Source organism: Mustela lutreola, chromosome 12, assembly GCF_030435805.1.
Source record: "Mustela lutreola isolate mMusLut2 chromosome 12, mMusLut2.pri, whole genome shotgun sequence".
Classification (NCBI taxonomy): Eukaryota; Metazoa; Chordata; class Mammalia; order Carnivora; family Mustelidae; genus Mustela; species Mustela lutreola.
In genome coordinates this window covers 36480295-36506882 of record NC_081301.1, presented here as the reverse complement: position 1 = coordinate 36506882, position 26588 = coordinate 36480295, and the positions used below count along the sequence as shown (strand labels likewise).

At 47.0% G+C, this 26588-nt stretch overlaps 2 protein-coding genes across 5 annotated transcripts; both read right to left on the bottom strand.

Moving 5' to 3' along the window:
• Nucleotides 1-1691: 1691 nt before the first annotated feature.
• On the bottom strand, nt 1692-16607 carry VCP (valosin containing protein). Of its 2 annotated transcripts, XM_059143498.1 has the most exons (17): nt 16301-16607; nt 12897-13008; nt 12518-12690; nt 11260-11402; nt 10485-10615; nt 8388-8519; nt 7481-7583; nt 6716-6849; nt 6503-6638; nt 6049-6161; nt 5490-5654; nt 5282-5404; nt 4833-5045; nt 4348-4656; nt 3916-4071; nt 2509-2663; nt 1692-2353 (listed from the first exon to the last, which is right to left on the bottom strand). In XM_059143498.1, exons 1-17 carry the CDS (start codon nt 16315-16317, stop codon nt 2248-2250), a joined length of 2421 nt encoding a protein of 806 aa, XP_058999481.1. In that variant the 5' UTR covers nt 16318-16607; the 3' UTR covers nt 1692-2247. The 2 variants fall into 2 exon arrangements, with proteins under 2 accessions (XP_058999481.1, XP_058999480.1); XM_059143497.1 differs by lacking the exons at nt 1692-2353; nt 2509-2663; nt 3916-4071; nt 16301-16607 and adding an exon at nt 13620-13638 and having other exon boundaries at nt 4282-4656.
• Nucleotides 16608-17820: 1213 nt separating this feature from the next.
• FANCG (FA complementation group G) lies at nt 17821-26484 on the bottom strand. Of its 3 annotated transcripts, none has more exons than XM_059143499.1 (15): nt 23896-26484; nt 23645-23765; nt 23360-23450; nt 22928-23059; nt 22494-22696; nt 21381-21516; nt 21082-21212; nt 20835-20981; nt 20564-20715; nt 20066-20132; nt 19522-19811; nt 19286-19332; nt 18908-19063; nt 18347-18470; nt 17821-18205 (listed from the first exon to the last, which is right to left on the bottom strand). In XM_059143499.1, the coding sequence occupies exons 2-15, from the start codon at nt 23738-23740 to the stop codon at nt 18097-18099; spliced, it is 1881 nt and encodes a 626-aa protein (XP_058999482.1). In that variant the 5' UTR covers nt 23741-23765; nt 23896-26484; the 3' UTR covers nt 17821-18096. The 3 variants fall into 3 exon arrangements, 2 of the variants coding, with proteins under 2 accessions (XP_058999482.1, XP_058999483.1); XM_059143500.1 differs by having other exon boundaries at nt 23965-26484; XR_009346668.1 differs by having other exon boundaries at nt 18347-18438; nt 23645-26484.
• Nucleotides 26485-26588: the final 104 nt, after the last annotated feature.

Genomic DNA, 26588 nt, shown 5'->3' with positions numbered 1-26588 from the left:
TGTTGGGCTCCACGCTGGGTGTGGAGCCTCCTTAAAAAAACAATAAAAACAAATATATCTTAAGATATTGGGTTTATAGTTTCATCTTTGCTTTTCCATCTGCAGTATACTGTTGGTCCTCTATAGTCTGTTTCATGCCATATTCCTGGTTAGAAATCCATCTCCAAACTGTAGCACCTATCCTATGAAAGAAGCAATTAGCTACAGTAAAATTATAAAATCCAATTTCTTTCTATGAACACTGGAAGGAAAAAATGGGACTGCCTATATGATTTGCCTCTTGGTTTAGGTATGCAGGTGTCTGCATGTGCAAGCTGACAGTTCCTCACACTGCTTTGTACAGTTTGCAAAGCACTGTCAACCACTTTACTTATCAGAGGCCCCAGAAGAATTAAGTGCCTTGTTCAAAGCTACACTGCTATAAGCTCCAGTGCCAAAACCAGAACCAGACCTCTCTCTCACTGTAAGTCTTGTTCCCTGGTTTTTCCTAAAGGATCTATAGAGCTCCATCTGTCTTCTACAAACACACTCTGTGTGACATGTAAAAGTAAAACAATCATTCCAACTCAAATTTCTCACATTATCAACCAGTATCTCTACATATTTTGCAAGAAAATACCACTTGTCTTCTAATCTGATCCTATAGCTTGATGCAGAGGCACCACCCAAATGTCTTTCCCCCAAATGATTGTCTTTGGCCCACAATGAAGTTAGGCTGCCAACCCAGTGATAAGCCATATGGATGACAGAATGATAATGTTCAAAGTGGAAATAAGACTGAAGGCTAGCCATCAGGACACATAAATGGTGGGAAAACCAGAAGAGGATGAAAGACAGAATGTGGCAGAGAACGAAACATGGAGAATGAGGGAAGAGTCAACTCAATCTCCAACGTCCAAAAATCTCTATTTCACAACACACCAAGTTCCATCAGCCAATAAAATTATCTTGTCCTTGTAGATTATCTATCTTTGTAATCCATACCAGTGACTGGTTAAGTACTAGGAAGACCAGTAAAAAGCTGACTGGGGATTATTTTTTCTGCACCATACTCCTCTCTAGGTAAGGCATCACAGTACTGATACTAAGAGCATTAAATGATTATGTTGGTACCCGTTGAACAAAAAGGATATTCTATACCTGGACATGGACAAGACTATGCAAGCAATCATCTGAACAGGGTGAGCAGAGGAGGATGTTAAGTTTAGGAAAAAAACACATCCAATACTAGAATTTTATATTAAGAAAAAAAACCCATATTTTTTATAATACAAATTACATAAAGGTGGACATAACTAGTAATCCTCAACCAAAGCATCAATGTTTAGGACTTTCAGATGCATGTAAACAATATCCACCTCAGAGATTCTCTTTCTGCAACCCTTAAGATTTTTGGAGGGCAGCCGAATTCAGTCGTTGGTCAGGAAAAAAAGAGAGCTCTGCAGGCTAAACCTTACCATCCACATGAAACACAACTGGAGCTCCATCAGGCAGGCTGCACCCCCTCCCCTGCAGTCCTACTCAGTGATGATACAGACATGGGGCAAGGTGGCAGTTCATACTACAGTAAATCAGAAGGAGAAAGAGGGTGCAATCTTTAATTTTTCACATTTGAAGAGGGCCTTGACAGTAAGGGATAGCCCAAGGCCCTTCCCAGGAAAAGAAGCAGGCACAGGGGCCAGGACTCAGGCTCCATTTTGACCCAACGTTTATTGTCCTTTTACAACATGTCATTTTTGGTTTAGAAACTGCTTGTGATTAGTTTTCCAACATTAACTCAAAAGCATGTAAAATAAAATCAACCTACTCTCTATATAAACACCCAGCAACTGTGGCCCTTCAACCTCCTGCCCAGGCTGGGTAGAAGGAAGGAGGGAGGGCTTGGGTAGCACTGAGTGAAGTGCAGACGCTTTACTGTGGGGAGTGGCAGTGGTGCCTTGGTTCACACCCACAAAGGTCTCCTGCACTGCCCCAAACTACAACAGAAATGGCGTAGGCCCAAGGCCCAATTCCCTGTTGGTAATTCACTCTCTGCCTCCCAAATGAAAATCGCTTTTATTTTATCTCTTTTGTTTGTATTTTTTTGCAACAGAAACCCCCTGTCCAGAGTCTGACTGTAGCTGAACTGTTCAGACTGAGGAATGGAGCAGGCCATGGGCACACCCCTGGTCCCTCCTGGGCAAATGCCCCCACCCTCAGGGAACAAGGTCCAGCCAGGCCAGCTCGCTGCATGCTGGCCAGCACCACTTAGCCATACAGATCATCATCATTGTCTTCCGTGTACACACTGCCACCTGTGCCGCCTCCACTGCCCTGACTGGGGCCAGCTCCACCCTGGTTTCCTGAAGGGAATCTGTATGCACAAAAGCAGAGCCAAAAAAGAGAGTTAGGACAGGGCCTGTGTAGGATTTTCACAACTAACCCTCCAGCCTCCTTAGGATTTCCACAATCCTGGTTGTATAATTACCCAAAAAACAACCTAAGAACTGCCCACTGTAATGAAATTACCTGAAGCTGCCAAAGCCCCGACTCTGCTGAAGGGTCTGAGCAAACATCTCATACTTCCGGATGTCATTATCACTGACAGAACGGCGGGCAAAGCGCATGGCTTCCTCAAAGTGATCTCGGCGGATCTCAGGCACTGGATCATCTTCTTCTACCTCCTATAAGGTTGGTAAACACAGACCACCAGGGCTAAAAGTCCAGCCCGAATTCCTTCCCTGGCCTTCCTGGACATTCCCCTCCCTTACTGTCTCCTCTAATCCAAACCGAGTAAGTTGAAAGGCCAATCTTCCTAAGAGTCAGTGCCCTGTTTAAAAACCTGTCAGTGCATTCTGGAAAAAGCCCAACTGTGGCAACAAAACTCACGTTAGTGGTTGCCAAGGTCTTAAGAGTAAAAGCTGTAGTACTGAAGTGGCATGAGGGAACTTTCTAGGGCAGAAATTTATCTAAACTGTGATAATAGTTATAGAACTTAAATACATTTGTCAAGATACACAGAGACAGTATATATAAAAAGGATGACTTTTACTACATGTGAATCATATCTCAATAAAGCTAAATTTTAAAAATAAAGTTTCTAAAAACAAAACAAAACAAAACAAAACACTGAAACCACCTAAATTTTAAAAAGATAAATGACTTTCAACACTTACTACATTAGATGACACCTTACCTCATGGCCTCACTCCAGTAACATATGCCCTCTTAAATCTATCCAGGTTTCCCCCAATTCCTGCAATCCTATTTCTTGAGCCAGTTATTTGGGCTACTTATTTCCTTATTCCTTAGCCTTTACAGTCTCCTTTCATAACCCAGCTCCAACTCTAGCTCTTCCACTAAGAAGCCACTCCGACTGCTGTGACATAAGAGATTGCTCCACAGAATTAAGTATATCAATAGTTTCTAAGCTTTTACGGGAGAGAAGGAGAATCTCAGAACTCCTACAAAAGGTAAAGTTTCTCATTCATTTATTTATTCATTTATGAAGTCTCTAACACGGTGCCAAAATACACTAGAAAACATACAAGATTATATAGATTCCCTATCTTTATGAAGCTTACATACACACCCCAAATTCTGCATTTAATTTCAGGAGGTCCATGGATCACCAAGGAACACAGGCCCACGGATCCCAGGTTCTCAACCCTGCTCTATTTGTTTATGTGCACAATCATATTTTGATTTCCTTCACAGAGCCTACTTCAGGCTGAGCATACAGACTAGACTACGCATCTCTCCTCGGCTTTTACAATTCCAGACTGAGGAGATTAATACTCCATATTCTCTCTGACGTCCACCTAACGGGGCATTTATCAGGTATCTTTTCAAAACCTTACAACTCTTAACTCCAGAGCATGGCAGACGCCCTGACGCCCCACAACTGGCACATATGGCGAAAAGATGCATACTCACCATGGCAGATGGATTGGTCTGCCTCTCCCGTTCTCGCCTAATTTCACTCTCGATAGATTCACGGATGGCCAGCTTGCAAGCACGCTGGCAAATTTCTGTCAGGTCAGCTCCAGAAAAGCCATTAGTCATCTTAGCCAGGAACTCCAGGTCCACATCCTAAAAGAAGCAATAGAACCTTACCATTTAGCCTCTCCACCCCTGCAATACACTGATCTCTGAGCCACCCAAGCACTCCTAATACTAGCCCGTGCCACCTTCCGCTGCTGTTTTACTCCTGATTACGAACTGTATTAATACCTTCAAATCTTCCATCTTCCCCTGACATCCCTAACCCCAATGGATTCCCCCCAATGGAATCTTTTCCAGGAATTGAACTCCATACTAGGCTGAGCACTCACAGAAATCCCTTATCACCAATGCCCTTGCACCTGCCTTGGCAACTGGAGACTTGCGCAGGTTGGCCTTGAGGATGGCAACACGGGACTTCTCATCAGGAAGAGGAATATAGATGAGCTGATCGAGGCGGCCAGGTCGCAGGATAGCAGGATCAATAATGTCAGGTCGATTGGTAGCGCCAATAATAAACACATTCTTTTTTGTAGACATGCCATCCATTTCTGTCAGGATCTGGTTGATGACTCGGTCTGCAGCCCCACCGCCATCTCCAATGTTGCCACCACGGGCCTTGGCAATTGAATCCAGCTCATCAAAGAACAGTACACAGGGGGCAGCTTGGCGGGCCTATGGGAGAGATACACGGACTCAAGCATTAACATAACTGGGTCTCTCAGACCTGAGAAGGAAAGGAAATTAAAGTGATCTTCACTGCTCCAGAACAAGATATCTTCAATTCTCCCAAGAAAAAGCTACCTTGCTGCCAAACAAGCGAAAAGACAGCTCAACTGCTTGTAGCTCACCTTGTCAAAGATTTCCCTGACATTGGCTTCAGACTCCCCAAACCACATGGTGAGCAGCTCAGGACCCTTGATGGAGATGAAGTTGGCCTGGCACTCATTAGCAATGGCTTTGGCCAGCAAGGTTTTCCCACAGCCAGGAGGGCCATAGAAGAGTACTCCCTTGGAGGGTGTCATACCAAACTTGAGGAATTTGTCTGGATGCTCCACAGGATACTAGGAAGAAAAGGAAAGATGGTTTGGCATACCCCCATAGTCTGAAACAAACTTAACCGAAGAGCAGCATCCCTCCCATGGTGTAAAATCTGGTTCTCTAGGGGCACGGTCCTTGGTGCCTATAAATTGAGAATAATAGGTTCATGAATTATGCTCTCACAATTCTTCAACTACTAACACCCCAAGCCACCTACAATATATTGAAGCAATGACTCACTCTGGACAAGTTACCCTACCTGGACCAGCTCCTGAAGCTCACGTTTGACATCCTCCAGGCCCCCAATGTCCTCCCAGGTCACCTGTGGTACCTCCACCACAGTTTCCCTCAGTGCTGATGGATTGCTCTGGCTCAGGGCCCACTAAAAAGAAAAACTGGGGATGAGATTACCAATGGAAAGGTCAAAATGCATGTGTGTATACCTGAGATAGGGGTGCAGTCCTTACCCGGAAGTCATCCATAGTAACTGCCAGAGAGTTCATGACTTCAGCATCGATAGTCTCATCCTCTAAGTCAATGAGGTCCATCTTCTTGCGGATAGCTTGAAGAGCAGCTTCCGAGCACAGGGCTGCTAAGTCAGCGCCCACATGCCCATGAGTCTCATTGGCGACCTGCAGAGAAAAGATCTACTTACTACTCTGTAAGACCTAGCTGCCTTAGGAGGCTCAGAGTATATATAAAATCCTGGCCCCTTCCCGATACGCCTATCTCTGGGTCCTCCCATTTCCCTGAACACATACTAGCAGTTCTTTCATGGCTGGGTTTTAAGTAGTCAAGCCTACAGTTGGGGCCTGGAAATAAAGCTGACCTCAAAGTTCTGGTTTACTCTAATGTGGTGTCAACAGAGAAATATGTCAGCTCCAGTTTCCTGGATTCAACCTCAGATCAATTCCTTTCCCCTGTCCAAGAATCAAAATCAGTCTCTTTACATCTTAAGCTTATGTTCACTTTAACTGCCCGGGAACAGGTATCGTAACTCAGGGCCAGCCCTCTTCACCACTCCACCTGCTCCAGGTCCACATCGTCTGCCAGCTTCATGTTCTTGGTATGGATCTGAAGAATTTCCAAGCGTCCTGTAGCGTCAGGGATTCCAATATCTACCTCCCTGTCAAAGCGACCTGTGGGACAGTGTGTGAACACAGACAGGGCTCATTTCTGGTCCAGAGGGAAGAAGGGACAAGTCTCAGGTGACCAACCATCCCTGTCTGTCCAGGACTGTCCTGGAACTGATAGTTCCATGTCCTGGGAAACTCCTCAGTCTCAGGCAAACCATGATGGCTGGTCACCCTAGACAGGACACAGAATAAGGGAAAGGCCCCCAGGCCCTATCACTGCAAGGAGCTTCAAGAAATCCTCAGATTAAATGAAGGACAGGAATGGGATCAAAGAGATTCAGCTCAGTAAAGCTATAGTCTCCCTTTGAACAAGAGGAGGGTTGAAAGAAATCTGGGGTCCTTACCAAATCGCCGAAGGGCTGGGTCAATGCTATTGGGTCTGTTTGTTGCTGCCATTACAATCACATGTGCTCTCTGCTTTAGACCATCCATGAGGGTCAACAACTGTGATACAATACGCCGTTCCACCTCCCCGTGGGTCTGTCAGGACAGGATGTCTGGTCAGAAGTGAAGTGAGGACCTTTCAACCCCCACTATCCCCTCGGATAAGTTCCTACTTTCTCTCTTTTGGGAGCGATGGCATCTAGTTCATCAATGAAGATGATAGCAGGAGCATTCTTCTCAGCCTCCTCAAAGGCTTTACGAAGGTTGCTCTCAGACTCACCAGCCAACTTGCTCATGATCTCAGGACCTAAAAGGATACAGAATTCAAACAATGACAAAGCTGTATCCTTCTTCAATCCTGAAAGAAATAATCTCTTATCTGCCCAGCCCAGAGACAGGCACTGTATGAAAATGTGGTAACCTCTGCCTACTTTCTCAGAGACTCTACCAGACACTATCCCAGGACAGCCACCAAACTAGGCTGAAGAAAAGCCAAGGAACTCACAACACCTATCTCACAATCAAGCTCTAAAATGTCAAGCACATGCTCTGGGACTTCTGGTCAGAGCAGGAGATGCAGCAAACCAGTTAGACCTCTATCATTCTCAAGGAGCCAGGTGATCTCAGCCAGTCTTCCCTCAAAACCTCTCAAATAAATTTGCAGACAAAATTTGAGTTCTCCTTCTATCTTGCTCCCTCTAAATGCCTTCAGCCTTTCCACAATCGTTCTCAAGGGGGTTAAGTCGGGGGCACCAGAGTACAATACCTTCCCCTTTTTGTGTATCTGTCCATAATGTACGCTAGCAGAAGAAAGATGATGAAATATACACGAGGGCACGTGTGGAAATAAACGCCCGTGAGTTCTCCAGCTCATGAACCTGGATCATGCTCAGCTCAGAGTATGATCCAGCCAAACGAAGGTGAATCAAGTCTCCTACCATTGATCAAGAAGAAGAAGGCTCCAGTCTCATTTGCCACAGCTCGGGCAATTAGGGTCTTCCCAGTCCCAGGAGGTCCATACAGCAGGATTCCCCGAGGAGGCTGAAGAACAGTACAGAGGATATGTTTAGGTTCAGAGTCCTACCTTCTTCCATCGCCATCCACTCTAAAATGGTTTGACTGCGGCTCTATCTAGAGAGGGTGAGAATCAGAGCTTGACCCTGACACTAATAAAAATAAGCTCTCAGCATTAACTGCCAGGAAAACAGTTTACTTCAGATTATACTCACTCATTCCTCTTATTAGCAGAGAAAATACAGTCAGAAAACTGACGTTTATGACATTTATCACATACATTGCATACAAGACTCAGAGCACAGAAACCACCTAAGAAACTCTAATGTGGCGAAGTCTAAGATCCTGGACTACAAAATAGCAAGAGGCCACTAGGTCAAGGGCTTGACTTTGGACAGACAAGGGCCAGGACTAGCTTAGCCACCTAAGTGGCCTCATTCACAGGCTGCACATGGGAAATGCCCACGCAAAAGATAAAATTATTTGTATGGTACATACTAGATGGAGGAGTAATTTCATCTTCAGTGTGCCCCATGATATGCAAATGGTTAGGAAGTTACACTGTAGATCTGCAGTTCTCAAATGTTTTGGATTCAGGACCCTTCACACTGCAAATTTCCTGAAAGTTCTACTTCTGTTAGGTGATACTATTATAAACAAGCTAGCAAACCATGGTATTTGCTTTTATAGAGTCCATGAGATAACAATGGTTTTTTACATTTTTTAAAGGACTGTTAAAAAAAAAAATAGACATGTAACAAAGAATGGACCTACCTGATTCTATGTTAGTCACCAGCCAGGATTATGTCTCACGGGGCCCAGGATGCTTACCTTAACACCAATTGCCTTAAAGAGGGCAGGATGTCTGAGGGGTAGCTCTACCATCTCCTTTATCTGAGCCAGCTGTTTTCTGCAGCCACCAATGTCATCATAGCCTACTTCATTCAAGGATTCTTCCTCATCCTGGATAAAGAGACAAAGAAAAAAGAAGGCAGGATATTAGTAACAGCAAAAGTTGAGTTTCTCTAAACCCTTCTATAATCTAGAGAAATCTGTTCTAGGATTTCCTCTAAAGGGATCCTGACTCAAAGAACAACTCTAAAAATCCCAAAGCAAAGATTTCTAGCACAGCCTTTCCCTTTCACACTATTATCCTTAGTATTATTACTGGTAAGGGCTCCCCCACAGACCTAAAGCTGGAAACTCTGGGAAACAGGCAGAAGTCTGGATGCCATCATCAATATCACTTCTACAAAAATTATTCTAACCACTTAAGATCTTTCAGGTTTAATCTAGATTTTATTTATTTATTTTTTTTTTTAAAGATTTTATTCATTTGGGATGACTGAGTGGCTCAGTCGGTTAAGCGGCTACCTTCGGCTCAGGTCATGATCTCAGGGTCCTGGGATCGAGTCCCACATCGGGCTCCTTGCTCTGCAGGGAGCCTGCTTCCTCCCTATGCCTCCACCTGCCACTCTGCCTGCCTGTACTCTCTCTAGCTCTCTGACAAATAAATAAAATCTTTAAAAAAAAAAAAAAAGATTTTATTCATTTATTTCACAGACAGAGATCACAAGTAGGCAGAGAAACAGGCAGAGAGGAGGAAGCAGGCTCCCTGCTGAGCAGAGAGCCGATGCGGGGCTTGATCCCAGGACCCTAGGATCATGACCTGAGCTAAAGGCAGAGGCTTTAACTCACTGAGCCACCCAGGCGCCCCGAGATTTTATTTTATTTTAAAGATTTTATTTATCAGAGAGAGCACACAAGCAGGGGGAGGGGCAGGCAGAGAGAGAAGCAGGCTTTCCACTGAGCAAGGAGCCCAATGTGAGACTTGATCCCAAAACCCTGCGATCATGACTTGAGCTGAAGGCAGACGCTTAACTGACTGAGCAACCCAGGCATCCCAAATAATCCAGATCTTAAAAATCACTGGTATCAGGGTGCCTGGGTGGCTCGGTGGGTTAAGCCTCTGCCTTCAGCTCAGGTCCTGGGATCAAGCCCCACGTTGGGCTCTCTGCTCTGCGGGGTGCCTGTTCCCCGCCCCACCGCCTTCTCTCTGCCTGCTTGTGGTCTCTGTCAAATAAATAAATAAAATCTTAAAAAAAAAAAAAATCACTGGTATCACATACTTCTAGGAAACACACAGGACTGAAAATGAATAGTTGAGGGACCCCTGGGTGGCTCAGTTGGTTAAGCAGCTGCCTTCGGCTCAGGTCATGATCCCAGCGTCTTGGGATCGAGTCCCACATCAGGCTCCTTGCTCCGCAGGGAGCCTGCTTCTCCCTCTGCCTCTGTCTGCCATTCTGTCTGCCTGTGCTTGCTCTCTCTCTCTCTCTGATAAATAAAATCTTAAAAAAAAAAAAAAAAAAAAAAAAAAAAAAGAAAATGAATAGTTGAGAAATTTTCCCACCTCTGGAAAGCAGCTTAGTTCCAAAGAGCAACCAGTTTTATTTTAATTTTTTTTTTTTTGGTGGGAGGAGAAGGAAAGGGAAAGAGAGAAATCTTTTTTTGTTGTTGTTTTTAAAGATTGTATTTAATTATTTGACACAGAGAGAGACAGAGAGCAGGAACACAAGCAAGGGGAGTGGGAGAGGGAGAAGGTGAGCAGGGAGCCTGATGCCGGGCTTGATCTCAGGACTCTGGGATCGTCACCTGAGTGTAAGGTAGATGCTTAACCACCTGAGCCACCCAGGCACCCCAGGAAAGAGAAAATCTTAACCAGGCTCCATACCTAGCACATAGCCCAAAGCAGGGCTTGATCTCACAACCCTGAAATCATAACCTGACTTGAGATCAAGAGTCAGACGCTTAACAGACCAAGCCACCCAGGCGTCCCAAAGAGCACCCACCTGATTTCAGTAGTTATCACGTGACTGCCCCACTTTTGTAATTATGAAACTGGCTACTGGAATGAAGGAGAGAACTCACCTCTCGTTTGATAGGCTCCCCTTCACAGTGAATCACTGTGTCTGGAGCAACAATGCAGTAAGGGCTGGGATCTGTCTCCACTACTTTGAACTCTACAGCACGCATTCCACCCCGGACAAGGAAAATGTCTCCTGTGAGAGCAATTAGCACAAGTGAAGTTAGAGAGGTCAAATACCAGAGCAAGTGAGAATTCCTCATTAGTACCTAGAGTCTAAAACGCCAAATTCGTGCTCGCTTTGGCAGCACATATACTAAAACGCCAAATTCATTAGATATTGCTCTTTTCCCTTCCCACCTCCACTTTATTAAGCATCAGGCAAAAGGAAAAAGCTAAGCTGTGAAGCGTCCCACTGCCACTCAAGGATGCTGAACAAAACTTTATGGGTTTTTTTAGTACATCAGGTTTTAGCCTCTGGCCTAAAGTCCATAAGGTTTTTGATTTCTGGACTATAAGTAACCAAGCTTTCACAACCACCACCAATGGTCAGGATGTGCTAAATATTAAATACACTTTGGACTGGGACACAGTCACAAGTGCCCAAGCCCTCCTCCTGGGACAAAAGAAGATAGATTACTCTACTAAAACAGGGAGTGGAAGTAGGAAAACGGGGCAGGGGGAAGGGAGAAGGAGGGAAGGACAGTACACATAAGCATGGGTGCAGAATATATGCGTAAGCACATATATATGAGAATGAGATAAAGACAATCCAAGGTTCACTCCTAGGTAGCCCTACAACCAACCATCCTTAAACTCAGTCCCTAGATTGTCTCTCACCTTTCCGGATGGGTCGATAAGCTTCCAGGAAGTATGGCTTAAGGTATACCTCGAAGAGATTGCCAGTGATGCCTTCCACCGTGTCATCGATGGGTAGTACATGGATACGTTTGCCGTACTTCACATCAGGGCACGGCTGGATGCTGAGGATGACAAGCAGACTCCACATTACCAACCACACTGCAGCCCCAAGCACTGGGTGTCCAAAAGGGCCTGGCACAGAAAGCTGATGGCGAGCGAAAGAGAAAAGGCAGGGATGGCTTTAGGTGAAGAGAGGCAGGACAGTAGTGTGAAAGTGAGGACAAAAGAGCAACCATGTAGAACTAAGACAAGTCATACTCGGTAGGGTAGTAGCAGGAGCCATTAGAAGAAGCTACTGGGGCTGCTCACTCCTCATCAGCAAGCCAAAAGGAAGACCCACACATGTAAAGCCCCCAAAATAAAACAGGAGAAAGGGTCTTTAGTGAGAGATATCCAAAGATGACCCATTCTATATCAGTAACCCAATATTACAAAGGGAGGCCTCAGACAAGTGTCAGGATCAAAGAAATAGAACTGAAAAAAATCATCTCAGCCAAGTGATCAGAGCATCTTGACAAAGTGACTAAGCACCTCTAGGAAGAAGGCTACATGAAACCTAGAATCCATGAAAAATAATCAGAAGTCTGAGATGTTCCTGGCCGATGACAGGTGGTTGAAGAGCAGTGGCTAATGAGGACTCCAAAATGGGGAAGCCTCTTGCCTAAAGTTAAGGCCAAAATCACTCCAAATGAAGCTATTTAGGGATCTAACTCAAACCATGTCTCCCTGCTATATTAACTTGGATCCTTAAAAAAATTTACTCGGGAGTCCACCCTCTGTGCCCACACTTCCACCTCTTTCTGGCCCCAACACAAGCCATTATTTCAACATAACAGTGAGACCATTTTATAGACACACACCCTCAAATGGCATCCTAAACCAGTGTCTAGCATGTGATAAATTATACCTCTGGAAAAGAAAGAAGGAAAGAAGGAAGGAAGGAAGACAGGCATCAAGAAAGTCATAGAAATCCAATTTGTCCCAAGGATCAGCAGAAGTAAATTCTGAAGTCCCAGGGAGGAAGAAACAAAACCTAGACAGTCTTGCTATAATAAGCCTTCCCATGGCTAGGAGGCTTCTGCTTTGTGTAGCTGCCAAGGACTTCGCTGGGGTCCTGTCTATAATTCAGGCTGTCTCTGGCCTCCCATCCCTGAGGGTACAAGAACCCCACACACACCTGATGACATCTCCTAGGTGTACACGAAGGTTGTTCCGAACAACTCTATTCATTCGAATCTTCTCATCGGAACATGTGTCATCAGAAAGCACAATGCACACAGCTTCCCTCCTCTTCTTTCCTTTCAGCAACACCGTGTCACCTCGGAACAATTGCAGCTCATCCATCTTGGGCTGAGAAAAGAAGGTTAAGGGCTTTGGGTCACTGGGCCAGGGGTTAAGCAGCAGCCCTGGAAGCCAGAATACCCAGTAAACCCTGCTCTATCTGTGGTCACTGCAAAAAACAATCAAACGAACAAAAAAAACCCAAGGAAAGAAACCCGGGAAAAGCCCTCAGGTTAAGTGCAATGAGGAAAGATTAGACCTTGGACCCAACTTACCTGGGACAAAGACACCACACTGTTGTCCTCATTGATGGCTTCATCAACAATTAACCGATTGGGACGGTTCTTCTGTTTAAGAATGGCTGTTGATAAGTCATCACCTTTTGAACTAGAAAGAAAATGAAGTTAGTCCCAATACATACTCTAGTCCCAAGGGCCCCACTAGTCATTAAAACTCACACTTAGGAAAGAAATAGTGGATAAATGAAGCTGTCCCTAAACCAGTGATGTGAGATAAAAGATATTCAGCCAAGGTCATATAGAGTAACATTTAGCACATACAGTTCCCATTCCAGCAGCTCTTGGTATTCTGAGCACTGGTAACCTAGCTGTAAAGGCCCCAAGTGATCCTGCCCCAGAGTCAGGAAACTATGGCCTGAGAAGACTAAATAGATGTAGAGGCTGGATAACAATTAGAGAAATGACAACAGTCTTAATATGAGACAGTGATTAGGAGAAGGGGCTCGCAGTAAGACCTGCTAGGTCTGAATCCCAACCCTGCCACTGCTTGATTGTGATCTTGGGCAAGTCATTTAACCTCTCTGGAAGTTGGAAGTTCACCATCTGTAGAGAGGTGAATACAGTAGTACCTATCTTACAGGATTATTGTCTTAAGTGAGATAATGAATGCAAAATGTTCAACACAATGCCTGGCACATGGTATTAATGGTCACAATGATTAGCACTGCAGAACAAAGCATAAGCTCGCTCTTTGCTAACCTTCTTGGAGAATGAAGTGAGCAAGACAACTTCCTGTAGGGCTCAGCGAAGCCCCAAGTCCCACCAAGCAAGCCTGGGGACAATGAAGCAAAATCATTAGCACTACTGTCCTTACTGGCTAAACCAGCTGAATGCCAGCGCATTCGATATACCACAGAAATGCCAAGCATAAAGACCATGATATTTGGGGAAAACAAAACAACTCAACTAACAGATATGAAACCTTAAAAAAGATGGCCAAGCTCAAAAACAGCTTCACAAATCACTGCAAAGACATACAATTCCACAATGTTGGCTCAAAAAGTCAAAACCAAGAAATGCTGAGACATGGAGCAAATCCAAATCCCTCACCCAAATCAAGGCTGCCTGAGTCTAAGCTTGGTTTAAGCCCTCTAAATAGTTTCAATCATTTCCTTGAAGATTATTCACTTTATACCAACTTCTTACCTACCTCTTCTTCAATCTTCAGTAACTAGACTCAGTGGGCTTTCCCTTTGAAAAGTTATCCTCTTTTACTAAGGCTCAGGAAAACCTGAACATTAACCAAAACAGGGAGACCAGAAAACGGAGAAAATGAAGAAATAAAAAGGAATCTTTCCCATTAATTATTCCTTCAGTTAACAAATTAGCAAGTATACATTACAGGCCAGCCACCCTCCTAAGTTGGATGTATCTTCACAACTTGCAAGAAAAAAAAGATGCCCATATTCCAGAATACCAGCGAAGGCATTGTGGGGTTTCTCCATCTTTTGGTCCTGATATACCCAACAGAAATACAAATCCCGTTCATCTAGCAAATCTGCTGATCCTCTCACATAGGCTGCGTCTTTAATCATCACCTTAAAACTGATTTCTAAGAGTAGAGTTTCCTCAGCTTAAACTTGCCTCCTCAACCTAAAAATGTAGCACTCTGGGCACAATGCTGCATAGCAGGCAGACTCTTCCAGTGCTTATCAACACGCTGGAGAACAAGTATGGTCAATACGGCAGCTGAAGGCAATTCCATCCCATCAACTCTCCCTCTCTCCCACACATCAAAATACCTTCCAAAGACTGCCCACTTTCCTGTTTAATCTATGGTACTGGGGCTAGAGAAAAATAAAATGCCAGATGCCTCTAGTCATCACAGTTTATATTTTAACCCCAAAGCTGCATTCTAAGAAAACTTACCTGCCTACCATTCCTGACCCTGGCAATGGAGATGTGCAGTATGTCCTTCTCTTATGGTAAAGACCTTTACTTCCCTATCTATCTACTAAGATCAAAGGAAGTAACCTCTAAAAGAGAGCTTCAGCCTGATCGTGGGCCAACAGCAGTCCTGGAGGCTCTTTGGGGACATCCCCCATTGTCTTCTGCATGAGTCAGGCCCTTTCCAGAACTCCAATGGGCCACAGGGGACTTGGAGGGAATTCAGGTAAGAGTCATCAAGATGACCTAGAGGTTAGAAACCATCTATGATGCCAGGTTCCGAGAATTTTGAATTCTTATTTTTAGTCTTGAAAATAAATGATTGACTAAATTACCTAAGAGAGTAAGAATTAATAAGTAATGGTCCTTTAAAAGACACCCAAGTAATACTTCATCTCGGTTTAGAGACCAAAAAAAAAGAAACACACCTCAAAAAACTTAATTCTCTTCAAGTCAGGAAAGTGATTTGCATAAGAGTTTCCACAGGATGGCTTTTTTTTCCTTTTTCAGTATCTAAAGCTCTTGATTCTAAATATAATGGGCAGAGGGGTTGAGGTGGTCATCTCTTATCTGATGCTTTCCTGAAGAACTGACGACCCAAGATTTCTCAACACAGCGGTTTGGAGAAAGGAGCGTGTGTGTTCAAAGAGTTAGGGCAACTCTAACCTTCTCATCACAAAGGCTGATATCGAGGAAGGCCCGCAAATTACCATCTGAGATTCGAACTTTAGCAAACGCCCAAAACAGTAGAGAAAAGTTCCTACTTTCCACCCCACTTCCTAAAATTAAGGAAAACTGACTAAAGCTTTATCATGTGAACAACCAACATAAACTACGAAGGCCAGAAACCTAGGGCCCGCCCTCTCCCTAACAGCCCCTCACTACTCAGGTCGTGAGGATGTCAACCAAGGGACAGGCCAAGCCAGCTCCGAAATAGCCGTCGTGAGCTTCCCTGAGCTCGCCGAGTCTTCCCCGTTCCCCGCTCCGGCCTCCGCCTGTCTCGCAGCTACTAAGGCCTTCACGTGGCCCAAAGTCCACGCCCACCGGGCCCAGTTAGGGCGTCAGGCCCATGGGGCCTGCTCCCTCCGGGGACCAAAGGCCTTCCGCGGATAGTAGACCTGATCGCAGGTGGGCGCCCTAAGGCCCTGGGGCTCCGCGCCGGCCATGTGGACTAGAGACTTCACAAGAACCGGACAGTGGTTCCCAGGGAGCCAATCAGGCCGGCCGGGCCTGCATGACACAGCACGATCTGGCCCAGGCCCCGACCCAGGCCCAACGCAAGCCCGGCCTAGGGGACGCGCGGCTGCGCAGCCAGGCCCAGACCCGACCGCGGCCCCTCATCGCCCCCCTTCTTCTGCTTTCCCTGTCTCCCTCCTTCCCTGCCTCCACCTCTTAGACGCGCCCACTGCAAGGCCCCGCCGGGCCTACCCAGCTCGGCGAGTCCCCAGGTGCGCGCACCCGCAGCGGGCGGGCGGGCGCGCGCACACACTCACTCAGCTCCAGAGGCCATGGCGCGCGCCTCTCCCGGCCGGCGGCTGTGGCGGCCCGCGGGTAACGGCTACGAGGGGTGGCAGGCGACCGACTGGGCCGGGGCTCGGCTCTCCCGGGCAGGGGGCGAGCTGCGGCGACAAACCCGCAGGCGGCCTCCTTCTCGTTTCCTCCTAGCGGCACCGAGGCGGTGGGCGGGCGGTATACACTGGCTCCTGATCCGGGAGGGGGCAGCGGCAGCAACGACTCAAACGACGGCTGCAGACGCTGCGCTGAGACTGAACCCAGAAGAGCCGAATCATCGGAAGGAGAGGTGCTCTCACCTCAGCCAATCAGCGCCTGGCCTGGGGACTCCCTCCCGCCTCTCTGCGCCTCTCCCCAGCAACCCGCCGACCAGAGCCAATCAGGAAATTCGCTTGTGGCCTGGCTCCCGCCTCAGGGATGCAACACGCCTAGTAACGCCACGTCAATTGGCCGCAGCGCTACGCTTCCTCGACGGATTGGAATTTACGACCAATCAACAAAAAGGATGGGGCCAGATCGACGGGCGAAAAAAAGAGCCTTTAATCCCTGGGAGGCGGACTCTCCCACTTGGCTCCAGTTCATTGGTTCCTGATCTTACCCTGCTGAAGAACCTGGCACAATGGATTGAACCCTTGTATTAGTCTAGTCCTGTTGCAGTGATAACCTACACACCATTTTCTTCCCAAACCTAAGGATCCACCCTAAACCTTCTCCTGGCTTCTTCAAAACGCTGGCTGGAGCCATGCCTACTCTGAACCCTTTGACTAGCACCCCACCTTTTAATCCACTCCACCCTATTCTTGTGGCACCCTCTGGTAACCCTAATCCCATAAGCTTTAGAGTTCCTCAGAGCTTGGAGGTACATGCTTCCTCTTACCACTGGGTATTTATATTAATGGCTAGAGGAGGGAGGGCACTCAAGTCCAAAAAGGAGTCTAAAGGCAACCACAGAACCCAGTAGATTCAATAGAACCCAAAGCAGCAAGAAAGCTGCATGCTGAGACTTGAAGTCCTTGGGCCCCAAATGCCAGCTAGCCCTGACTAAATTCAATAAACAGATTTGGTATCATGCTGATTATATTAATTCACCCTTCACCTCCTATCCACACAGACAGGATTGACTGAGACTGTCAAATCCCAAATTTCTAGAATTTGGGATAGGGGTAGGGAGTCACTTAGAGACTCAGAGGTCTGCTTGTCCCTCCCCTCTAAGAACCACATGTTTGCCCTTGTCCTGAGAGGTCTGCCCAGACCACCTTCCAGACCCAGCTCCACTCATTCTGTGACCTTGCACAGGATCCTGGGCTTTGAGACTCTGGCTTTTAGGCAACAGAAAGAACCAAAGCCATTGCAAGGATTCCTGTGGCCCTTTCCCTTTCTTCTACCCAGAACTCAATCTCATAAGGTAGATGATGTTGGGAGAGGGCATCTTAGAGAACCAGCACTCAACTGAATCAGACAGCTGTGAACCATCCCACTCAAGTATATGTAGTAGGCAAACAAGAGATAAATATGCATTTTACTCAACACAATTAACAGGAATATAGGAAAAAAAGGTGTCAGTCATAGCAAAGTTAATGCCTTTTTGGTGGCAAAGGAACCAGAATGGCAGTAACTAGGCCAAATTTTGCAGGACTCCTACCAACTTCACCAATACCAGACTTATACAGGAATGATCCATTTCACCCACACTCCTCAAGAATGGTAAAGCAGAAAGCCGTCCCCACGGAGAAATGGGCCACTGGAGCCCCAGCTCAGGCTCTTTAAAATGTGGCAGCTACAGTTCATGAGGCTCCGGCAGAGATGTCTGAAACTCCTCAAGAAGGGTTTCACGGTCAGGGGAATGAATCCAGTCCAGATAGGTTTCTAGGTACAGGGGGAGAGACCTGGAGAGCAAAAAGAGTCATGTCTGAGGGTGAAAGATAGGCAGCCACTCCATCCTTTTCATTCATTACCACCCCCAACAGACTCAAGGACTCCAAGAAGCCAACTGCCCTCAGCCCCAACCCCGCAGGCCTCAGCCTCACCATGCAGCATTCTCCTGTGGCAACTCTGTTTGGGCCTTTAGCCTCCACCAGAGAGCAGTGGCCTCATGCCTCCGATCCATTCTCCTCAGAGTCTGAAGCAGGTGAAAGGAAGCATCTTGATTACCTGCAGCCCCACCCCAAAGTAGAAAGGCTTAGAACCTGACACAGCCTTAAGCATTTTATAAAAGGAGAAACTGAGGCTTAGAGCAGGAAAGTATCTTTTCTACAGTCACACATGGAACCAGGAGGGTCCATTCCCAACCATTCCTTGCCCGCCCAAGAAAAAGGGCTCAGCTGACTGCTTCTCCCCAGCAAACTCTGAGCATAGTTGTGGTCTTTGTGTCTGAGGACACTGGAAAGACTGAGGAACTCCAGAGAGCCCTCACACACACTTGCAAATGTCTTCAAGCCTGGGTATATCCCTAGGTATATATGGTACAACCTCATTCATCCCCTTCTATCTGGGAACATCACTCCTCCACTGATCCCCAAGTACCTCCCAGATGGCCCTCTCTGTCCTTGTACATCTGGACATAGCTGATATCATGCAAATATACATACCTGGGCACATTTGCACACTGAGAAGGAAGTCCTGTAGGGCTTTCGTATCTTGGTCAACGGCCACCCACTGAAGTCCACGACTAATCAGGGCAGCTGCCCGAAGCTGTTGTAGTGCCACATCTGATATACACCCCTTCTCACGATTGGAAGCAGGCCCTGGGGACCACCCCGAAGTCAAAAAAGTGTGTCCCTGCTACACAGGCACCTGTGTACTGTAGTACTACAGAATCCCAAGTACTCCTCCTTCTCTTCTTATGTCTGGAGTACCCCCCAACCTTTTTTTAAAGTCTCCTGGTAGGCTAGGATACAAGGAAAGGCAACACATTCACCACCCCTCCCCTTCCAGGAGGGACGAGGAAAATTGAGAGTCTAGGTCACCTTGTTCTTCATCCTTAGGTGTGGTCCGGAAAAGCAGCTCAAGGCACCTGAAGTGGAACACAAAATAGGGGTGAGGAAGAGTCAACCTCAGAAACTCTAGGGTGAAAAAAAAAAAGAAAAGAAAGAAAGAAAGAAACTCTAGGGTGACTCGGTAAGAATGGAGCTTACTCAGGTCCCAATCAGCAAATTATCCCTCCACACTTCCCCTAGGATTCTGGTTGGCTTCCTGAGCTCACCGGCTAAATTCACTAATTGCCTCTTTTGGGGCCCCCAGCTGCACCCAGGCTTGACCCTGAAGCAGGTAGGTTGCAGAGACCCAGGATGGGCAGTGTGGTGACTCTTTGGTTCCTTTTCTGGCATCTTCCCTCAGCTGGGGCATCTTGGGAAGCAGAGATGATGTGCGGCTGAGTAGCTCCTCACATACAGTCAAGGCATCCTGGGCTCGGCCAGCCTGGATCAGTGCTGCAGCTGCCTCTAAGAACACCTCAGGCATACAAGGCCCTGGAGGGGAAGGCGGGGGAAAGAACTGGGGTGGGAAGAGGACACAGTGTCTTAAAGAGACATTAGTCACCATCCCCAACCTCTTCACCAGGCTCTGGTACCACAGAGACCACCCATTGCTTGCTACCCCGGACCTTTTGCTCGAGAACCTTTGTGGTCTGGCCTTCCAGCTTGGACAGACAGAATAGCAGAAGAAAGAGAAAACAACAGTCCTATTCTACTCCAGAGGAGACTCCAACCCTCTCACTCCATTACAGAGAATCTTGAAGACATACCCACCTTTGATTCTGAGCCATCCAGCACCAGAGCCAGTAGGTCCAAGTAATGCTCTGCAGCATCCTCTGCCCTGAGAAGTCATAGCCTATAAGCTTCATCTTAGGCCCTTAGCAGGGTCCGCCAAGGGCTCTAAACTAACAAAAGGATGCTCAAGGTCCCTGGGGAGTAGGGAGAGTAGGAGCTTGGGGCTCCAATCAAAGCTTGGAGCTACCCTCCTTACAGAATGGATTTGGGAGATTTCAGGGTTTTACACTTGATCTTAGCCAAAAGGCCAAGAAGCGATTGATTTCAGAATTTTAAAGGTACAAGAGCTTAGTGTCTGGGTGAAGAATCTTAAGTTCAGGTCCAGCAATAAGGCAGAAGGTCGAGGAGTGGAAACCTATGTCCTACCACTGACTCGTCCACACAGCTGACGTGCAAGAACAGAAGCAGAATCACACCCCAGGGAAGGCATCAGAAATGGGAAAAGGAGCTCAGATGAGCAAGGCAGTGGAACCTCACCTTCCCACCTGTAAACATCGGCTTGCTAGCAAGTACTTGGCCTGGCTCGGTGTGCCACAATGAAGGGGTGAGGCTGGGTGAGGTCTGGGGAGTAGTAACTCTACTTCAATGAGAAGCTGAGGGGCTTCAAAACTGTGAGTGACATTCAAGGCCTAAAAGGGACAAAAAGAAAAAAGTATATCTTTAATCTTTGGAAGTCCTATTTCCTTCTATTTACAATATGATTAGTCTCCCTAACACTTCAGCAATCCCTGTATCTTCAGTCCCTTACCTCAACCAACAGCTCCAGACTCTCCAGCTCTGCTGCTGTGTTCCCCAGTTGCCGATACAGCCTAGAGGCCTCCAGAAGTGGGGGACCACACGTTGACCCCCCTTTCAGGGCTGCAGCCAAGTACAGCAGAGCTCTTTGTGGATTGCCCTAGAAGGTTGAGAGGACACAAGCCTCAGCTACCCTCATGACGCAGAAAGGTGTCTATAACACCCATAAGTTCCCCGACCCCCACTAGGACTGTCTTTACCATTTTACGGAGACAGGTCCCCAGAGCCGTGTACACCTGGACCAACACAGGTCGTGAGCATAGACCTGAGGCTGCTTCCTGTAGGCTGCTCAGTGCCCTGGGCAGGCTTCCTGTGATCAGCTCCTGGAGGCCTAAGGTCAGTTCAGGGTTTAAACTTAAGGAAGCTGGGGGATGATAGGTAACAAGAAGTACAGAGAAGCTCCACTGAGCTGAATGGAACATGACAGGGAAGGTTTGAGCCAAAGGACCCCTTAAGACAGGGAGCGGGGAGGAAGGGATGAGTAGGACTGCTAGCTGACCTTGGCGATAGGCAGAAGCTGTAAGAAGGATATCCCTTAAGCCCCGGGCATCCTGCAGGGTCAGTGGAGCATCTGACTCCTCAGCTGGAGGGCTCCAAGTTTTCAGAAGCAGCAGCAGATTCTCAGAGGCCTCGCTCTGAGGAAAGAAGAGTGATCAGAGGCTCTAAGCCTATAAACCACCTCTCCTCTCCTATCTCAGTCTATCCTGACTGGACCTTGAAATCAAGGGTCCTCCTGATTCCTGTTCCCTCAGTTTTAAGACATAGATAGCTGGGGCGCCTGGGTGGCTCAGTGGGTTAAGCCGCTGCCTTCGGCTCAGGTCATGATCTCAGGGTCCTGGGATCGAGTCCCGCATCGGGCTCTCTGCTCGGCAGGGAGCCTGCTTCCCTCTCTCTCTCTCTCTGCCTGCCTCTCCATCTACTTGTGAGTTCTCTCTGTCAAATAAATAAATAAAATCTTTAAAAAAAAATAAAAAATAAATAAAAAAAAATAAAAAAAAAAAGACATAGATAGCTATGGGGTGAGGATAAAGGGAGGAAGAAAACCTTGGGGGCACTGATGATCTGTTTTAGTGAGCCTCCTCATTCAGTATGAGCCCAGAGGACTCAGGGCAAGAACTATGTGTGGGTTATTGATGAGAAGACTGAGCTGGGAGATGACTTCAGCAAGGTCAATAAAAGCCCTAACCCTATCCAAGATCATTAAGCAATTTGAAAAAACACTCAAGAGGCACCTGGGTGGCTGGGTTGGTTAAGTGTCAGATTCTTGATTTTGGCTCAGATTATGATCTCAGGGTCATAAGGTCAAGCCCCACATCCGGCTCTACGCTTGAGTCTGTTTGAGATTCTCTCCCTCTCCCTATGCCCTGCCCGTGCATATGATCCCTCTCTCTTTCTCTCAAAACAAATAAATAAATATTAAAAACCTACCACCACTCAAGAGAATCCCCCCAGTGAAAGACCAACCAGAGCAATGTCACCAAGAGTCCCAGAGAGAATCCAGGTCTTCTAACCACCAACCCAGCAGCCTTTCCAGCACAAAATGATGCTACTGCCACTGAGACAGGTGAGAAATAGGAAGAGACCCTTAGATCCAAGTTACTTCCCAAATTACCTGGTTGCCATTCAAGGTCTGCAGCAAGAAGGTCAAGTCCCCCAAACAGTCAGTGCTTAGCCAGACGGCAGCCTGCAGGCCAGCCAGGTGGTGAAGGGCAGGGAGCACCTCCAGGAGAAGGGTGGAATAATGGAGAACGGAGTCCCACAGCCCCCTGAGCCCACATTCCAGTCTGGGCCCCAACTTCTTCTGGGTCTCCAGCACTGTAGAGGACAAACATACAGCTGAGGTTGGGACCTCATCTCTGCTTTTCTCTTTCTGCAGGAGCCCAAAGGTCACAAAAAGTGCTCCTGGTCTGAGGAACACCTGGAGGATAAGAGAATTGCAACTCTCTCCATGGAGGTGACAAATTTTATTGCTCCTGATATCCCCTTTGCAAGTACTTAAACCCAGACAATCTGGCAGGGAAATGGAAAGCAATCTCTGGCCCTCACCTCTCTCCAGGCCCTGTTGGATATCCTGTGCCTGGTCCTCAGTGAAACCCTGGGCCAGGCTCGCCCTCAGGGTAATGAAATTGCAGGTAACAGTCAATTCCAAGGGGAGAACAGGAACAGCTGCAGGGAGCCCTGGAGGAACACAAGTTGATCTCACAGACCATTCCCTGCAGAAAGATTCCCCAAATAAGATCCAAACCCAAAGATCACCTCACCCCAACCAAAATGGCCATTTGCAGAGTTTGGAAAGGGCGAGTGATGGGGCAAAGAGATTCACCTGCACCAAAGTGAATTCCACTCCAGTCCTGTCTGTGACTTAAATAGGATCCCCTGTCCCTTGGGGAATTTTCTCAGTTCCAGAAATGCAGAACAGGAACTGGTCTCTAGCTGTGGGGGAAGGTAACTGACCAACCTGAGGAGTATCCTACTTACCCCTCAGACTATGGAGGAGTCCCCTGAACCCTTCCAGTGAATCTTGAGCCAACTGCTGTCGCCTCAGAGACAGACCCGAGTCCTGAGCCACCTAACAGATGTGGGATGAGGTATCATTGAGGATCAATCCTTATTTCTCCCCTTGCAACAGTGGCAAGGGATGACGTTCTCCAGTCATTTCTGGCTCCTGACGGGGGAAGCCAAACTCACTCCCTCCCCATCAGTTGCGGTAAATCCACCGGAAACCCCCTTTCTGGTAAGCGAGGGTCCCAGCAACCGTGTTACCTTGGCCTGTCGAACGAGCTGGTCATTCTTTTCCCTCCACAGGTCTAGGCAGCTGGTGTGTGGCACTGAGGTGCCCAGAGGGTTCTGGTGCGACATGGTGGTCTAGGCTGGGGTTGGACACCTGGAGGGGAACCCTGAAAGGTAAGCCCGGCCCCGCCGCGGTCCCCACCGGAGCGGGGAGGGGTCCTTCCGCTTCCGAAACCCCCCGCAGCTCCTTTGCTCCCCTCCGGGCCCCAGCAGGAGCGACTCGCCCTTTACAGGAGAAATGGACTATCTCCTGGACACTGTGGCGGCTCCCACCCCCGCCTCTTCCATCTCGCCTCTGGTTGGCCCGGCCGGCAAAACTCTCGGCTGCGGTTGGTCCTCTTCAAGGGTTAGTGCCCGCGGGAACCTCGAGGAAGAAACGAGTCGGGTAGCGATGCGTGAGAGAGGCTACGGCGGACCAGAGGGCGGAAGTGGTACTTCTCAGGGTTCGGCTTGCTAGTCCTTCGCGCAGGCCAAAACCCTGAGAAATCGATCTCGGTACTAGAAACCGTGTCCCATCCCTTCCCTCGCAGCCACACTTCCAGGTCTGTCTAGCTTTGCCCCCGCAGAGGGCAGGCCCGCGCAGTGCATGCTGGGAATCGTAGTACCGCCCGGAGTCGCCACAAAATACCCAGCCGAGGCACAAAGTATCTCCAAAAACGAACTGAGGCCAGACCAGGGCCCTTGCTAATCCGCCCATCCTTTCTTTGCTCACCATGGAGCACCAGCACGCTACCGCATTCTGCTCAACCCTATGCAGGCCGACTGCTGGCAAAATGGCCCTGGGCTTGCACAACCCGCTCTGCTCAAAGGTACCTGCCCCTTTCAACAAATGAGACCCAAGAGAACTGGCTATCAGTACGCAGAAACAAAGCAAAACTGTGACCCTTACCACAGATAAAACCAACTCAATATGGGTAAGCTGAACTTCATTAAGAACTTTTGCTACAAAGGCAAGATCAAGAAAAGTAGGGGTGCCTGGGTGGCTCAGTGGGTTAAAGTCTCTGCCTTCAGCTCAGGTCATGATCCCAGTGTCCTGGGATCCAGCCTTGCATCAGGCTCTTCAGCAGGGCACCTGCTTCCCTTCATCTCTCTCTGCCTTCCTCTCTGCCTACTTGTGATCTGTGTCTGTCAAGTAAATAAAATCTTAAAAAAAGAAAGAAAATGCAAAGTCAAAAATGGAGAAATTATTTTCCGATTATTACCTACCTTATAATCTTATAACCGACCAGTATCCACAATATGTAACTCTCAAAGCTCAATAATGAAAAGAATCTAAACCATTTTAAGATGAACAGAAAAACATGAATAGGAATTTTATGGGGAAAAAAGGTACATGAATGGCTAAGCACCATATTAAAAAATGATTAGCCATCAGGGAAATGCAAATTAAAACCACAAGATAACCTGGCTGGCTCAGTATGTCTCTTGATCTTGGAGTTGCAAGTTCAAGCCCCATGTTGGGTGTAGAAATTACTTAAAAGAATAAAATCTTTTTTAAAAATCTTTAAAAAATAATAAAACCATAAAATACCATGACACATGTACACACACAGAATGGTTACAATTCTTAAAATGCAGATAATGCCAGGGGTACCTGGCTGGCTCAGTCCGTAGGGTGTGTGACTCTTGATCTCACAGTTTAGAGTTCTAGCTCCACATTAAGTGTGGAGCCTACTTTAAATAAATAAACAAACAAACAAATAAAAACACAGGTGATACCAAATGTTAGTGAGGATGTGGAAGAACTAGAACTCTTACACATAGTGGGAATATAAAATGTTATAGTTACCTTGGAAAATAGTCTGGCAGTTTCTTAAAAATTAAATCATAAGCTTATCATAGGACCCAAAAATTCTACTCTAGGGAAACCTCTCAAGAAAAATAAAAACACATCTACACCAAGAATGGTATGCAAATGCTCACAGCAGCTCCAAAAATATTCATAATAGCTAAAAAACAAAAAACCCTAAAAGCAATCCAAATGTCCATTAGCAGATCATAGCCATACAATGGACTATGACTCAGCAATAAAGAGGCAAAAACTGATACATGCTTCAACATGGATGAACCTTAAAAAATTCTAAGTCATTGGGGTGCCTGGGTGGCTCAGTGGGTTAAGCCTCTGCCTTTGGCTCAGGTCATGATCCCAGGGTCCAAGGATTAAGCCACACATTGGGTTCTCTGCTCAGCAAGGAGCTTGCTTCCCCCTCTCTTTCTTTGCCTGCCTCTCTGCCTACTTGTGATCTCTGTCAAATAAATAAAAATTAAAGACCACATATTTGATGACCCCATTTGTATGAAATGTTCAGAAAAGACAAATTTAGAAAAACAGAAAACAGATCAGTGACCTGCAGTGAAACTGAGGATCAGTTGTAAACAAAGTATAGGGACTCTGTAGGAGTGATAAAATTTTTTCTAAAACTAGGGGCACCTGGGTGGCTCAGTGAGTTAAAGCCGCTGCCCTCGGCTCGGGTCATGATCTCGGGGTCCTGGGATGGAGTCCTGCATCGGGCTCTTTGCTCAGCAGGGAGCCTGCTTCTCTCTCTCTCTCTCTCTCTCTGCCTGCCTCTCTGTCTACTTGTGATTTCTCTCTGTCAAATAAATAAATAAAATCTTTAAAAAAAAGAAAATGAAAAGACTAGGGCAGTTGGCTCAGTCAGTAGAACATGGGTCTCTTGATCTCAGCGTCAAAAGAATTCAAGTCCCAACTCAGGAGTGGAGTCTACCTAAAAAAAAAAAAAAAAAAAGAGGGATGCCTGGATGGCTCAGTCAGGTCAGTGTCCAGCTCTTGGTTTCAGCTCAGGTCATGATCTCAGGGTCCTAGGATTAAGCACTGCCTTGGGCTCCATGCTCAGTGTGTCTAATGAAGATTTTCTCTCTCCCTCTACCTCTCCCTACACTTGCACACACACTCTCT